This window comes from Daucus carota, chromosome 4 (genome assembly GCF_001625215.2).
Source record: "Daucus carota subsp. sativus chromosome 4, DH1 v3.0, whole genome shotgun sequence".
NCBI classification, from domain to species: domain Eukaryota; kingdom Viridiplantae; phylum Streptophyta; class Magnoliopsida; order Apiales; family Apiaceae; genus Daucus; species Daucus carota.
Genome location: NC_030384.2, coordinates 25,548,577 through 25,565,893, shown reverse-complemented (window position 1 = coordinate 25,565,893; position 17,317 = coordinate 25,548,577). Strand labels below are relative to the sequence as shown.

Sequence of the window (17,317 nt, the reverse complement as noted above, 5' to 3'; positions counted from 1 at the left end):
AGTGAATGATGTTTACACCAGAAGGGAGATGGCAATTATCGAATCTTTTGATGATTCAGAGCAGCTGGTCCTTGCATAGCATTAAGAGTTCTTCGACCTTGGAACCGTTCCTTAGTTATTCTCAATCCAAAACACTTCATTTTACATGGCTGATACAGCAATGTGTGGAGTTTTTTGTTTTTCCTCCTCTCTGTCTTTCCTTGTTTCCTTTTTGCCCCTCAATCCGGGAAGACTTGGTTGCAAACATATGCCCGTAAATTTAAGAGAGGGGTTGGGTTTCACAGAGCATAATATTAAGTTAAAGAATCGGTTTCATAAAGGCTTTATTAAGTTGGAGAATCGGAAGATCATATAATATTTTTCAGTTTAGTTAAATAATGGTTAAAATTAATTATTTGCTTCTCTCCGACAGTATCATATTTTGTAAGTTTAGTTACATAAAAGCTAAAATTAATTATTTGCCTCTCTCTGAGACGGGGTTTATATACAATTTATAATCTACAAATGATTTAAATATATTATTATTAATTATCAACATACTTTTACAATGATTATAAAAAGAGAAAACTGCACTTTGTGTAGTTGCACTTGAACCGTCTAGCACTTGTAATATTGTACTTCTAAGACGTGCACTTGCAATACTCTATTTCTAATTTTTTTTTTGGGTGTATCGCCATCAAAGAACGTCAACGCCGTGAGAAAAAGTTTGAGTAACGGCAATATTCTATATAACTGCGCACAACTGCGAACATAAACATTCATCTCTGTCCCAGCCGCAAACATAAATCCTAATTTCTTTCACAGCCTCATCCCCATTTCTTTCATCTAAAAAATGGAGGGTACGGATCTATAGACGAGAACAACACAACAACAAACAGAGGAAATATTCCAAATCTAGATATATGTTTTTATGATAAGCTAATGGTTGATAGACCTTGCTCGTTTGATGAGAATACGGGAAGGAAGATGCTCGCGTGCCCGGATAGGTGGAGTGGTTGTCCTTACATGAAAGTGATTGAGCCTCCACTTGAAAGCCGTGATGTGGCGGTGGTGCAAGGTATAGGAGATGAACGACTTGAAGCACATACACCAAATGAGAAATTGTAAAATCTGTGCTGGGTTTGCTAGAAAAAGGGAGAACTTGTGATGATGGCCAAGGATCATGCTGCATCAATTAAATCTGCGGCTACTAAGTCAGACATTGAAGAAGACACCTGAAGCTGCAGCCACCGAGTAGGAGGATGATTTGTGTTTAAGTTTGTTGGCTCATAGTTTGCTATAGGTTATATGTACTAGTTTATGTTTGTATTGAGAACATGATTAAGATTATGATCATCTATGTTGTTCATCATTACTGTTTTTTATGAAAAGGATGTTGATATGATACCTTGATTGTAGCTCATGATTTTGTCATAACCATAAAGATGTCTAGCTAAAAAGAACACACATGAAAGACATTACAAGTTTACGACAAGATGGAAATTGAAAAGAAATATTTACAATTTGCCAAACAATGTTTTACATCAATTGCATACACGGTAGTGCAAGCAAAAGAATGGTCCATACACAATAGTTTAGTTCAATACTGCAAACAAGCAAAAGATTGAACATTGGCAATCTTAACTCAATGCTGTCAAATGGAAAACTTAAATACAAAAGTTCATATTTTCCATGCTGCATTTTCTTCAAATTTCTTTGTTCTCTCCCTTCTAGCTTGGTCCAACATCCTCCGACTTGATATTGGACCCTTCTTGACGCCCCTTTTCTTTCCTTGTTGTGCAACACCCCCTTTTTGACTGTCTTCTGGCGTTGAACCACCTTCACCAACCTGGTTGGTAGTACATGAATCTGGATTGTTGGAAGGCCTCTTTGCACCTGTTGTCCCTGCATCCATTTTCTTTGCAGCTTTGTTATGTTGTTTATGTTTAGGCCTACCTTGATTTTCTTCACCAAAAACAACAACTGCAGTAGTATTCTCTTTGACTTGTGACTTCTTTGTCCTAGTCTTAACAGCCTTCTCACATCTCTTAGCTTTATCAGCAGCCTGCAACAAAAATATAATGAGAATCACAATACATAACTAAATTTAATGAAATTGAGCAATATTATTATCCTTGTTGGACAAGTCCTAGTGTTGTGATTAGATTGAAGACATTAGCTGCTAGGGATGAGCAAAACCGAACCAAAAACTCAAACCGAAACCGAAACCGTACGAAACCGCACCAATTCAAAACCGAACTGAATAAAAACCGCACCAATAATGTGGTTTTGGTTAGACAAACCGAACCGAACCAAAATTATAATTATAATAAATATTATTTTATATAAATTAATATAATTATATAAATAATATTATTCTTATGCATATTTATAAATTAAGTTTCAAACTCAAGTACTTATTAGTTTATTACTGCGGTTTGCAGGAGTCTGGACCGTGTGGGTGTGAGAGATTTGGTAATTGGGCTGACCTTATATTTCTTTTCCATCCTGTAGTTGAGTTTTCTCACTAACAATGGCAATACAAAGAATGATTTGGAACTGATCAGGATGGATTCAGTTTTAAAATTAGGTAAATAAATATTTTTAAAATATTTTATAAATTTAGTTTTGAAACCGAAACCGTACCATTTAAAACCGAAACCGAATTTAAAATACCAAACTGCGCCATTTATATATGGTTTAGTTTTGGTTTCTGATTTTAGAAACTGAATTAATATGGCTACGGTGCGTTTTTTAGTCAAAATCGCACCAAACCGTACCATACTCATGCTTAGAAGCTGCATTTGACACATGCATTTTGTCTCTTGAGTAGAGTGAAATCTTGTTGTGGAATATCACTAGTTTTGTTTCTTTTCTTCTTGGGTCTGCTTGTGAAAACTTTCACAACTGGAGGCAATGGCTTTGGGTATGGTGTTTCACTTTATTCTTGTTCCCCAAAAATAGGACCTAGTATAGGACTGTAACATGCAAGAAATGCATCCTTGGAGTAACTGGGATGGATGTATACTTCATATTTTTGCTTAGACCATGCTATGCATGCACATGCATGATAGCATGTCCTTAACAATTAATTCCCATTTTTTGCATGCACATATATGTGCATCCAAGTCAACCACCAACTCATATCCCTTCTCTGTGACAATCACTAGATATTTGGATTCTACATACCAAGTTACATGGCAGCCCTTGCTCTGTTTTACTGAACTATTAGACAAGCATTTTCAAGGTTTAAAGTAATTAGAAAATGATACAGGATTTTAAAGCAAGTACAAAATGACACATGTGAATACTAAACTCACTTATTCAGTCTCCTCATAGCATTGGGGCATATTGAGTTCAATGCATAATTGTTTCTCATTTTGTCCTTTTTTTTTCTAATCCTACTCATCACATCAATGTGAATTACCTTTAACATGCTAATAATGGGCAAGTCCCCGTGTTTCCTGATGCTGCTATGGAAGACCTTACATTGATTATTCACAAACTAATCAGATTTGCATATCATCCCAAAAGAACTCCTAGTCCAATGAGTTCTAGGCTTCTCCATCAACCAGTCATAACACTTTTTAGACAACTACATTCATGCTTAATATTAGGCTAAAATAATGCTTTAAAGTACTCTAGTAAACTAATACTAAAATAATTGTAAAGTACTACTAAAATATTACTAAAGTGATACCTTCTTGATCTCTTCCATGTGCTTATTGAACATATAGTCAGTGGTGGCCCAAGCAGCAAGCCACAAGCACATCCTCCGCTTCCCCATCCTCAGTCATTACTAACACAGTACCGTTAGACATTGCTTTTAGCAACTCTGAAGCATAATCCCACACTCTACTGTATTGCTCCACATTACTCCCATTGATTTTTTCCAAAACCTTCTTCCTAGCCCTGGCAATTGCATGGATACTCACATGACAATTCCAGTCATTAACCACTTTTTTATGAAATGCTGACAATGGCCAGGTGGGGTTCATTCTAATATCATTGTCATAGTAGTTAGCAATCCATCTTGGGTTTATCTAGTTTTTGACGGAAAGTCAGAGTGCATGTGTGCTTGGCGTGATATGCCTTAATTTGATATGTATCAGAATTCTGCATGTTTGAGCATTATACCTTCCAATCACACCCTTCACCATCACAAACAAACTTCACCCTAGAACCATAATTTCTACACTGAGAAATTGACCTTCTGTCCACTATGGCATATTTCTTCACTATTTCTCTAAATAGTGCAGCTAATGGAAACACATTCCCAGCTTAAATCTTGGTTTGTCCATCTCTGCAAGGTCAAAAACTGGATATGACTTATCTTTTGAATCTGTGCTGTTGTAGGCCATCCTCTCCTCATCTGAACTAGAATACTTTGTTAGGTCCTGAAACGATTGTAGAAGGGGAGGTTGAATACAATCGTCACTAAAAATCGCGGCGAAATAACCTGATTTGAATATAACTTGTTAATCAGATTTAAATTAATTAATATAACAATGTTTTAAGTCATTATATAATTAATATGGTTCGTTTTAATGTCCACTAAAGTTCGTAGAATAAATTCGACAGGATGTATTCTAACTTGGTGATTAAAACAACCGAGTGATCAAAGCATAGAAAACTGTGGATATAATAATAGCAAGTTACAAACAATTTGAAAACTTTTACAATACTTGAACAACATACAAATGAAGAAGTGAAGCCATATTTATAGGCAAATCACTTGGAACTAGGTATTACATTGATAGGAATGACTTTCTAGTTTAGGAATGACATTACAAAGCAAAGCCATGTTAAAAAGAGAGAAGGAATGACATTATTTAAGAATGTCATTCTGCCACACACGGTATGACATTAATTACTTGGCCTTCAATCTTCAATTGGCATGACTTAATCACCCAAAGTCATAAGGAATCAAGAGGTATGACTTAATAAGTCATAAAGCATCAAAAGGTATGACATTATAAGTCATACAACACAAGACATAATGACATAAGGAGAAAGTCATTCTGGATGACACAGTATGACTTTTTAAGTCATACCAACGAATGTCAGAATGCAAGAAATGGTATGACATTCCTTAAAGTCATGTCTCAGTACACGGTATGATATATTTTTGTCATGCTGAGAATGTCAGTGAGAAGGAAACGGTATGACTTTATTTAATAAAGTCATACCGCCTGCTTAAGTCGTTTTACATAACACGGTATGACATTATTTGATAATGTCATGCCGAGTTGTATAATGAATAAAACATTTGTTTTTAATTGAATAAATATTCAATAATTACTCACTTAATTATGTTAATTATATATATTCATAAATTAAATTAATTCGAAGGTGAATCAATTTAACAAATAAATTATACAACTAATTTAATTATTTTGATAAGTGAAATAATTAAATAAATACGTATAAAATTATATTCCTTCAGCAGCATGGACTTCTGACTTGTTTAAACGTTGTAGATCTTTGTCTGGATTGAACGGCCACTTATAGTTGATGCAGAACACTTAATCTGAGTAGCTGACACACAAATGTACTGTCTGGTTCATCTGTATCTAGCTAAATCAAATATTCTTTATCAATTAAACATTTGAGACGTGGCTTGTTCGTTAAGTCTTTGTCTTCGTAGTTCTTCTTCATAAGTAAAAATAGTATGGAATCTTCTGAATAAATAAAGTATTAAAACTTTATACCTTCTTGTAACAACCGAGAAATTTACAAGTACGTAAGTGTGTAATTAATTAATTTAATTAATTCACATGCCAGAAATATTTTCTAGTCCAAAATAGATTTATTTAAATTATGGCACGGATTATTACGACTACTGAAATTCTCTGTAATAACCGCAAAATTTCAAGTACGTAAAATTAGTTATTTAATTTTATGTGGTTAAGGTTATTATTTAAACAATTGTGAAAATTATTACTTAATAAAAATATTGGTCCGTAAAATATTTCAGGCTAGTACGAGGTATGGTTATATTGGCTAGCTAATTAAATCTATTTTCGTACCAGTAGTGTTTAAATATTGGCTACATAAATAAATTGGTAGAGGTATAAATTTTGTTACGACCCGGGAATATTATGAATATTACGGGTTAGCTATAATAAATATTTTGTTATATTTAGTTAATAAATTTCGAAATATTTAACAGGACTCGTTATATAAGTCGGGACCGATATTTTGTTAAATTAACGGAATAAACAAAGCCGCTGCGAGACGTTGGTTGGGGAACTAATAATTAAATGAAATGCATAATAAACTAAGTCGGCGATACCTGGGAGTGTGTGCAAACCTTGGTGCCCAAAAAACTAATTGAGTAGTGCCCAAGTTTACTAAGTGCTGCCCAAGTAATTCTTAACTAATGTTAGTTTAATTCAACCATGATTAACCACTAGTATAAATAGCTGAGATTATAGTCATAATGGGAGCTTTACAAAATCAGTAAAAATCCAGAGAAGGGATCAAGTGAGTATAACCTTCTTACAAGGTACTTACTCGGATTCTTTTCTTTTAAATACAATATATTTAATTGAAAGCTTATATTTAATTGAAAGCTTGAATGGTGGAATACTACTGGACTTATCTTGCTCACTTAATTATGTGTACACAGTTGGTCACTGTAACTTTATTTTAAAATGAATTTAGATTTTTCCCCAAAAATTTGTAAAACTAGGGTTAAGAGAATTGGGTCTCCTTTTTACTAATTAAATTGATGGTGCTGAACGATGAGTGATTGCTTGAGTTGTGTTGATGGGGGAGATTGGTGATGGTGTCGGGGGCAAAACAGTAAAATCAACCTATGAATAAATTTTTTAAACAAAATAGCTAGACTTTAGAAATAAGAAATTAAGGAACTATATATAATAATACTTAAGCGGAAATGGTTAAAGAATTTTAGAGATTTTTTTAAGTTGATTGGTTAATGTTGATAACCTCGGAAGTGAGAGGATAAAATAAGATCTATTAATTTCTTTGAGTGGGTAAAATCTTTAGGGAATTCAAGAGTTTAGTTTAAATATTAGAATAATTATTTTGGTTACGTAATTTAAGAAATCATATAGTAAGTTGGACTGCTAGTTAATAAACAAATTATTTATCTCTAGTGGAGGTGTACGTTCTTAATAGTAAGATTTTGTTTAATTGAATATTTAATTGGGACATGGTATTTAATAATATTAAAATTGTATCAGGCTCTCTAAGACACTAAAGTATGGATTAAATAACAAAGTGTTTAGAGAGTTCATAATTCTTTAAGCTGAAATATTACTAAATCGGTGATTTGTGTGATATAGAATATTTATATATTTTGGACGTGGAGCGTATTATATTTCAGAAAATATATCAAGCTAAGGACCTGAGGCAAGTTCGCTATTTCCTTTTCTCCAATATGGCACCTTCTTGCATATTTAATATTTTAAATGTGTTTGTTATTGACTTGACCGAGTTGATATCAAATATTAGTGCCAAACCTGAGAGTTTTATTCATTTCGGGTTCTTCCTTTGTTTGGAAGTAACCGCTCCTAATAATATTCAATACCTCTCCGACATTGTGAAATCTTGAAACTTTTTGACTAATAAATAATGGATGCATTGTTCGCATTCCTTGGACGAAGTGACGTGTACTCGGAGGATTCTGATTAAGCTGGTCAACACGAATTTATTAAATTCGTGGAAGAGATGATAATTTCTTGACTATCTACTGTGTGTGGATAGTCTAGGGTTACAAATGTTAACCCTTATGCTAGCAAAATGAGAGTGTGAGGTGTATCTTGTGCAGTGACGATCAGACTGCCAAGATTACACAGGAGGACGGGAAGCACGAAATGGTTATGATCGGACCATGTAGTGTTACCGAGAGGTGGAAGACCAGCATTTTCTTTATTCGAAATTGTTCTGTTGATTGGCTTTATCTGCTTCATTGCTTTGATTAGAGATGCCTTCGATGTTTTACTTGCATATCCTGCTATTTGTTGTTATGTGCTATGTGAACTTGCTGAGCAATGTGATTGCTCATTCTTGCATCTACTTTATATTATTTTAAGTAGTAAAAAGCGAGTATGGCACGACTAAGGAGAACCGCCCGGAAACGGGTACTGGCAAGGGAAAGGAGAAGGCGCATCACCCAAACTGAGGCCGCTAGATTACGCCGCTTGGTAGTATTATCAATAGTTATTATAGTCTGTAATCAGACTTCCCAATATGTAATCAAGTTAGACTTGGAAACGATGTTATAAGACGATCGACCCTGGACTTGTGGGGCGAGAGTTTTTGTTGTAAGATATTATTAAGTAATGCAAGTGTTGTTTGATCCAGATGCTTAGTGGCGAGCCAGATCTGCGGGATGCGGATCTGGGGGCGTCACAGGTTTGGTATCAGAGCTATAGTTATATCCTTAGGATTTGAGAAACCCTAGGAATATAACTAGCAAGTACGACACAAAGTTTAAGATAGGTACCCTTGTTGAACCTATCCCGTATGTTAGAGTACATACGCAAGGGGTTAGTAAACCCTATGAGTATATATATATATATTTGTGAGCAATCTATAATTGGTAGTAATAATGTTTATTTGTTGTTCAGATGTCAGGATACGAGGGAGATTCTGATACAGACCACTCTTCTCAGATAGAGATTAGCAGTGATTCCACTTCTACTTTGGAGGTTATGTCTATGGATACTGACTCTACTTATGATAGTGATCCATCTGTGGACGTGATGGTTATAGATAGTGGTTCCAGTGACTCATCGTCAGACTTGATGGTTATAGACATTGACTCTGATGATTCCTCGATTCAGATTATAGAGCCACCTCCTCCAGAGATTGTCGATCTGGTTTCTGATGATTCTGACTTCATAGAGTTACTAGATCTCGATCCACCATTACCCGAGTTGACCTCGACCCCTTCTGATACTGTTCCTGCACCTATTATCCCCGAGCCAGTTCCTGAGAGGGAGGAGCCTACTATTCCTGAGATACTTAGTCAGTTCGAGCCTACTCCCTATCCTTACACTTATGACATCCCCAAAGTTATGGATCATTACCAGTTTGAGACCCTTGTATCAGCTCCTACTGTGGATACACCTATACCTCCACCTGTATCCACTACTCCTCTATCGGCTCCTATCACTTCTGTATCACCCATCACTGTTCCTGTCCATGCACCTATGACTACACCCACTCAGTTTGAGGGACCACCTCCTATTCCTGATCCTGCATTTCCTGCTTTTGACTTTCTACCACCATTTGAGCACCAGGCATTGGTCCAGAGGTACCTACAGGTGAGAGAGTCTGTTCATCAGATGAGAGCTGGTTTCCAGGGATCACAGGATCCTCTGTTTGCTCCTGCGAGGCCAGGCTTCTTGGCCCGGGACACTGGTTCAGAGATCATGTACCAGATTGCTATATCAGTGTTTCAGAGACTCCGAGCAGATATACAGGCAGTTCCGTCTACTAGTTCTGGCCTTGTTAGCGGCCCCATGATATCGATGATGGTGGATAGGGCCTTTGCTGAGTTCCTACGTCGGGTGTTTGAGATATTCTACTAGTTGACTGGTGGTATATGTATAGTCTTTACTTTTGGGGGATAACACATGTAGCTGTGTGTATCCCAGATATAGTTTTTGATGTACTTAGTAGACTTGTAGACACTGGATAGCATCGACTAGAGTATCATGCACTACCTTTTATTTTGATGCAGATGCTGTAGTATCGATATATATACATATCTGGCAGTAGTGTTGTAGTTTGGACCCTTTTGTATAGTTATAGCCAGACTAGATATGATGTGGTAGGAATGACATGATCAGATGTATTTTTGTTTCTATCATGACTTGTACTTTTAAAGCTTCGGATATTATGACCACCTCTATGATGTTTTCACTTATGAGTTTTGTTGTTATTTCCTTTCTGTTTATTTGCACCCTCGACTGGTTATTTACTTTCAACCTGTTCAGTATTGTCAGATATTTTGCATATCAACTCTCAACTGGAAGATTTTTCAAAAAACGGGAATAAAAAAAAAAAAAAAAATTTCAAAATGACTAATTGTTTTAAAAAGGGTTTTCAACGACACTTAAGTTTTGCAGATTTCTTTAAAAAGTTTTCAAAATATGCAACTTTGACACAAAATCTCTTTTTAAATAAGATATTCAAATTTATTTTCAACTTCTGTACTGAGTTTTAAAGAAATTAAACCATGTTTTACTTTCAAGTAACCATGATTTTTATACATTCTGATGAAAATTATTAACATGTTTTGTCTCTTCTTAATAGAATCAAGATGAGTTCAAATCCAAATGACAACCCAGTTGATGAGCCAACCCCTGAAGTTCCACCGGGATTCCAACCCCAACCCAATCCTGTTCAAATGTTTGTTGATTTTCTTCAACAAAATCTTCAAGCTAACTCAGAGAAGAATTCTTCAAGTCAGCTTACTAAACCCACTATTTCTTTTAAATCTTTCAAATCTTTGCAACCCCCAGAATTCAAAGGAACGGTAGATCCCGTTGAAGCCAAGATATGGCTACGAGAGATAGAGAAGACTTTTGAGATAGTCGGTGTAGAAGAAGAGAAGAAAACTATTTTTGCTGCTTTTATGCTTAAAGGTGAAGCTAACTACTGGTGGGAAGCTAAGCGAGTATTAGAGGGATCTAGTATTATATCTTGGGCTAGGTTTACTGAGTTATTTCTAGAAAAATACTTTCCTAAACATCTAGAGAATCAAATGGAGCTCAAGTTTCTGGAGCTCAAACAGGGGAATATGTCTGTAGCAGAGTACGAGGCTAAATTTACCGAGCTTTCTAGGTTCGTTCCGCATCAAGTAGATACGGACGAGAAGAAGGCTAGACGTTTTCAGCAGGGCTTAAAGCCCTGGATCCAAAATAGAGTTGCTGTTTTAGAAATCACTAGCTACGCAACACTAGTACATAAGGCTTGTATTGTTGAGTCAAGAAATGAGCTTTATAACAAAGAAAAAGGCGATAGGAAGCGAAAACCCCCACAGAATAGTCAGAGTTCTGGCAAAAACCCTTGGAACCCGAGTGTGAAGAAACCTTTTATAAAGAGAGAAGTGCCACAGAATCGAGAGGGAAGTCAAAGATTTAGGACTGCACAAACTGCAAATGTGTTACAAGGAAGACCTCCATTACCAGATTGTAAGACTTGTGGAAAGAAGCATCCACCCCCATGTTATCAGGAGTCCACTACTTGTTATAATTGCGGAAAGAAAGGTCATTACGCCTCTGCCTGTAAGGAGAAGTCAATTACATGTTTCAATTGTGGAAAGAAAGGACATGTGGCGAAAGAGTGTAGACAAACCCAACAGGAGAGTGCTACACCAAAACTACCTGCACCACTAGAGAACAAGAATAACAAGCCAACTGCGCGAACCCTCAACATGACCCTGAAGGATGCTATGGTGGATAATGATGTCATATCAGGTACGCTCCTAGTAAACTCTGAAAATGCTTGTGTGTTAATTGATTCCGGAGCAAGTAGATCTTTTATTTCTATTCGACTCATGAATAAGTTAGGAATGGAATCTGTACCTTTAGGAGAAATGATGAATATAGAAATAGCCAATCAAGAAGTAATCACAGTAGATCAGGTGTGTCCAAACTGTGAAATATTAGTTCAAAAACAGAACTTTGCGATAGATCTTATTCCTATTAAACTAGGAGAGTTTGATGTGATTCTTGGAATGGATTGGTTAACAAAATATGATGCGCAAATAAACTGTAGAAGAAAACGTGTGAGTTTGAAAGGTGCTAATGAAAAGAGAGTCATGGTGAGAGGTCAAAAGCAAGCTAGAAAATTTTTGACAATTATCCAAGCAAAGAGATTTCTTAGACAAGGATGTCAAGCATATTTAGCTCATGTAGTAGACGTAAGTAAGGCAAGCCCTAAGATTGATGAAATTCATGTAGTAAAGGAATACAAAGATGTATTTCCTGAGGAATTACCTGGAATACCGCCTGATAGAGAAATAGAATTCACCATTGATCTTGTCCCTGGTACGGCACCAATATCTAAAGCCCCTTATAGAATGGCACCCGCAGAAATGAAAGAGTTAGCAACTCAGTTGCAAGAATTGCTAGATAAGGGAGTGATTCGACCGAGTGTGTCCCCGTGGGGAGCCCCTGTTTTGTTTGTTAAAAAGAAAGATGGAAGCATGCGATTATGTATTGATTATCGAGAGTTAAATAAGATGACAATTAAGAATAAGTATCCTTTACCTAGGATTGATGATTTGTTTGACCAGTTAAAGGGAGCATCCTATTTTTCAAAGATAGATTTGAGGTCTGGATACCATCAATTGAAAATCAAACCCGAAGATGTACCTAAGACGGCCTTTAGGACTAGATATGGGCACTATGAGTTTCTAGTAATGCCTTTCGGATTAACTAATGCCCCTGCAGCATTTATGGATCTTATGAATAGGGTATTCAAAAAGTACTTAGATAAGTTTGTCATTGTTTTTATTGATGATATCTTGATTTATTCTAAGACGAAGGAAGAACATGTTGAACATCTTAAGGTAATTTTGGAAACTTTGAGGAAAGAAAAGTTATATGCTAAATTTTCAAAATGTGAGTTTTGGATGGAGCAAGTACAGTTTTTAGGACATGTAGTATCTAAGGAAGGAATATCAGTAGACCCTGCAAAGATTGAGGCAGTATCAAATTGGGATAGGCCTAGGACCCCGACAGAGGTAAGAAGTTTTCTTGGATTAGCAGGATATTATAGAAGATTTGTGAAAGATTTCTCTAAGATTGCAACTCCTCTGACCAAATTGACTAGGAAAGAATAAAAATTTGAGTGGACCCCTAAGTGCGAGGAAAGTTTTCAGGAATTAAAGAAACGACTTACAACGGCACCTGTGTTAACTTTACCTGATGAGACAGGAAACTATGTGATTTATAGTGATGCATCTCATAAGGGATTAGGATGTGTGCTGATGCAACACGGAAAAGTGATAGCATACGCTTCTAGGCAACTTAAGGATTACGAGCTGAGATACCCTACCCATGACCTAGAGTTAGCTGCTATAGTGTTTGCTTTAAAGATTTGGCGTCATTATTTGTATGGTGAGAAGTGTGAGATATTTACTGATCATAAAAGTTTAAAGTATCTGTTTACTCAGAAAGAGTTGAACATGAGACAGAGAAGATGGTTAGAATTGATAAAGGATTATGACTGTACAATTAACTACCACCCAGGGAAAGCGAATGTAGTTGCAGATGCTTTAAGTAGAAAAGAAAGAATAAATATGATGTCTTTACCAAAGGAATTGATTAAGGAAATGGAAAGGTTAAAATTGGAAATTAAGGATTCGGAGCATAAGGAGGGAAGGATTTATGAGATGTTAGTACAACCGGAACTAATAGAAAGAATCAAAAAGAGTCAGGAATTAATGATTGAAGAAAGACGATCTGAATTGACTGGTGATGAGTACTTAAGTGTTAAAGATGAAAAAGGAGTTAGGAGGTTTGCCAATAGAATTTGGATTCCTAACCTGATAGATCTTAAAAGGGATATTCTGAGTGAAGCTCATGAGTCAAAATATTCTATACACCCAGGAAGCACCAAAATGTATCAAGATTTAAAGAGAAATTATTGGTGGCCTAATATGAAAAGAGAGATTGCCGACTGGGTGAGTAAATGTCTAACATGTCAGAAAGTAAAAGCTGAGCATCAACGACCTGGTGGATTATTGCAACCACTAGAGATCCCAGAATGGAAATGGGAACATATTACCATGGATTTCATAGTAGGATTTCCTAGGACTCGAGCAAATCATGATGCTATTTGGGTAATTGTTGATAGATTGACAAAATCGGCGCATTTTCTTCTTATTAGTGAGAAATATACCCTCGAGAGACTAGTGAAAATGTACATGAATGAAGTTGTGTCTAAACATGGAGTGCCAATATCAATTGTTTCAGATAGAGATGCTAGATTTACATCAAGATTTTGGCAAGCATTTCAGGAATGCTTTGGAACTAGGCTTAACCTAAGTACTGCATACCACCCTCAAACAGATGGACAAAGTGAAAGGACAATCCAGACTATAGAGGATATGTTAAGAGCTTGTTCTTTGGATTTCAAAGGAAGTTGGGATGATCACTTACCTCTAGTAGAGTTTTCTTATAACAACAGCTATCACGCTAGTATTGGAATGGCACCTTTTGAGGCATTGTATGGTAGAAAATGTAGATCACCACTTTGCTGGGATGAAGTTGGAGAGAAAAAGATTTTTGGACCAGAGCTAGTTCAACATACCAAACAATCAATTGAGAAAATACGGAAAAGATTAGTTGCAGCTCAAGATAGGCAAAAGAAATATGCGGACTTAAAAAGGAATGAGAAAGCCTTTGATGTAGGAGAAAAAGTACATAACACGGTATGACATTATTTGATAATGTCATGCCGAGTTGAATAATGAATAAAACATTTGTTTTTAATTGAATAAATATTCAATAATTACTCACTTAATTATGTTAATTATATATATTCATAAATTAAATTAATTCGAAGGTGAATCAATTTAACAAATAAATTATACAACTAATTTAATTATTTTGATAAGTGAAATAATTAAATAAATACGTATAAAATTATATTCCTTCAGCAGCATGGACTTCTGACTTGTTTAAACGTTGTAGATCTTTGTCTGGATTGAACGGCCACTTATAGTTGATGCAGAACACTTAATCTGAGTAGCTGACACACAAATGTACTGTCTGGTTCATCTGTATCTAGCTAAATCAAATATTCTTTATCAATTAAACATTTGAGACGTGGCTTGTTCGTTAAGTCTTTGTCTTCGTAGTTCTTCTTCATAAGTAAAAATAGTATGGAATCTTCTGAATAAATAAAGTATTAAAACTTTATACCTTCTTGTAACAACCGAGAAATTTACAAGTACGTAAGTGTGTAATTAATTAATTTAATTAATTCACATGCCAGAAATATTTTCTAGTCCAAAATAGATTTATTTAAATTATGGCACGGATTATTACGACTACTGAAATTCTCTGTAATAACCGCAAAATTTCAAGTACGTAAAATTAGTTATTTAATTTTATGTGGTTAAGGTTATTATTTAAACAATTGTGAAAATTATTACTTAATAAAAATATTGGTCCGTAAAATATTTCAGGCTAGTACGAGGTATGGTTATATTGGCTAGCTAATTAAATCTATTTTCGTACCAGTAGTGTTTAAATATTGGCTACATAAATAAATTGGTAGAGGTATAAATTTTGTTACGACCCGGGAATATTATGAATATTACGGGTTAGCTATAATAAATATTTTGTTATATTTAGTTAATAAATTTCGAAATATTTAACAGGACTCGTTATATAAGTCGGGACCGATATTTTGTTAAATTAACGGAATAAACAAAGCCGCTGCGAGACGTTGGTTGGGGAACTAATAATTAAATGAAATGCATAATAAACTAAGTCGGCGATACCTGGGAGTGTGTGCAAACCTTGGTGCCCAAAAAACTAATTGAGTAGTGCCCAAGTTTACTAAGTGCTGCCCAAGTAATTCTTAACTAATGTTAGTTTAATTCAACCATGATTAACCACTAGTATAAATAGCTGAGATTATAGTCATAATGGGAGCTTTACAAAATCAGTAAAAATCCAGAGAAGGGATCAAGTGAGTATAACCTTCTTACAAGGTACTTACTCGGATTCTTTTCTTTTAAATACAATATATTTAATTGAAAGCTTATATTTAATTGAAAGCTTGAATGGTGGAATACTACTGGACTTATCTTGCTCACTTAATTATGTGTACACAGTTGGTCACTGTAACTTTATTTTAAAATGAATTTAGATTTTTCCCCAAAAATTTGTAAAACTAGGGTTAAGAGAATTGGGTCTCCTTTTTACTAATTAAATTGATGGTGCTGAACGATGAGTGATTGCTTGAGTTGTGTTGATGGGGGAGATTGGTGATGGTGTCGGGGGCAAAACAGTAAAATCAACCTATGAATAAATTTTTTAAACAAAATAGCTAGACTTTAGAAATAAGAAATTAAGGAACTATATATAATAATACTTAAGCGGAAATGGTTAAAGAATTTTAGAGATTTTTTTAAGTTGATTGGTTAATGTTGATAACCTCGGAAGTGAGAGGATAAAATAAGATCTATTAATTTCTTTGAGTGGGTAAAATCTTTAGGGAATTCAAGAGTTTAGTTTAAATATTAGAATAATTATTTTGGTTACGTAATTTAAGAAATCATATAGTAAGTTGGACTGCTAGTTAATAAACAAATTATTTATCTCTAGTGGAGGTGTACGTTCTTAATAGTAAGATTTTGTTTAATTGAATATTTAATTGGGACATGGTATTTAATAATATTAAAATTGTATCAGGCTCTCTAAGACACTAAAGTATGGATTAAATAACAAAGTGTTTAGAGAGTTCATAATTCTTTAAGCTGAAATATTACTAAATCGGTGATTTGTGTGATATAGAATATTTATATATTTTGGACGTGGAGCGTATTATATTTCAGAAAATATATCAAGCTAAGGACCTGAGGCAAGTTCGCTATTTCCTTTTCTCCAATATGGCACCTTCTTGCATATTTAATATTTTAAATGTGTTTGTTATTGACTTGACCGAGTTGATATCAAATATTAGTGCCAAACCTGAGAGTTTTATTCATTTCGGGTTCTTCCTTTGTTTGGAAGTAACCGCTCCTAATAATATTCAATACCTCTCCGACATTGTGAAATCTTGAAACTTTTTGACTAATAAATAATGGATGCATTGTTCGCATTCCTTGGACGAAGTGACGTGTACTCGGAGGATTCTGATTAAGCTGGTCAACACGAATTTATTAAATTCGTGGAAGAGATGATAATTTCTTGACTATCTACTGTGTGTGGATAGTCTAGGGTTACAAATGTTAACCCTTATGCTAGCAAAATGAGAGTGTGAGGTGTATCTTGTGCAGTGACGATCAGACTGCCAAGATTACACAGGAGGACGGGAAGCACGAAATGGTTATGATCGGACCATGTAGTGTTACCGAGAGGTGGAAGACCAGCATTTTCTTTATTCGAAATTGTTCTGTTGATTGGCTTTATCTGCTTCATTGCTTTGATTAGAGATGCCTTCGATGTTTTACTTGCATATCCTGCTATTTGTTGTTATGTGCTATGTGAACTTGCTGAGCAATGTGATTGCTCATTCTTGCATCTACTTTATATTATTTTAAGTAGTAAAAAGCGAGTATGGCACGACTAAGGAGAACCGCCCGGAAACGGGTACTGGCAAGGGAAAGGAGAAG

General features: G+C 35.2%; 1 protein-coding gene across 1 annotated transcript; it reads left to right on the top strand.

Moving 5' to 3' along the window:
* Window positions 1–10,279: 10,279 nt before the first annotated feature.
* LOC135152273 (uncharacterized) lies at window positions 10,280–12,808 on the top strand. The gene has a single exon (XM_064092132.1). It carries the CDS (start codon window positions 10,280–10,282, stop codon window positions 12,806–12,808), a length of 2,529 nt encoding a protein of 842 aa, XP_063948202.1.
* Window positions 12,809–17,317: the final 4,509 nt, after the last annotated feature.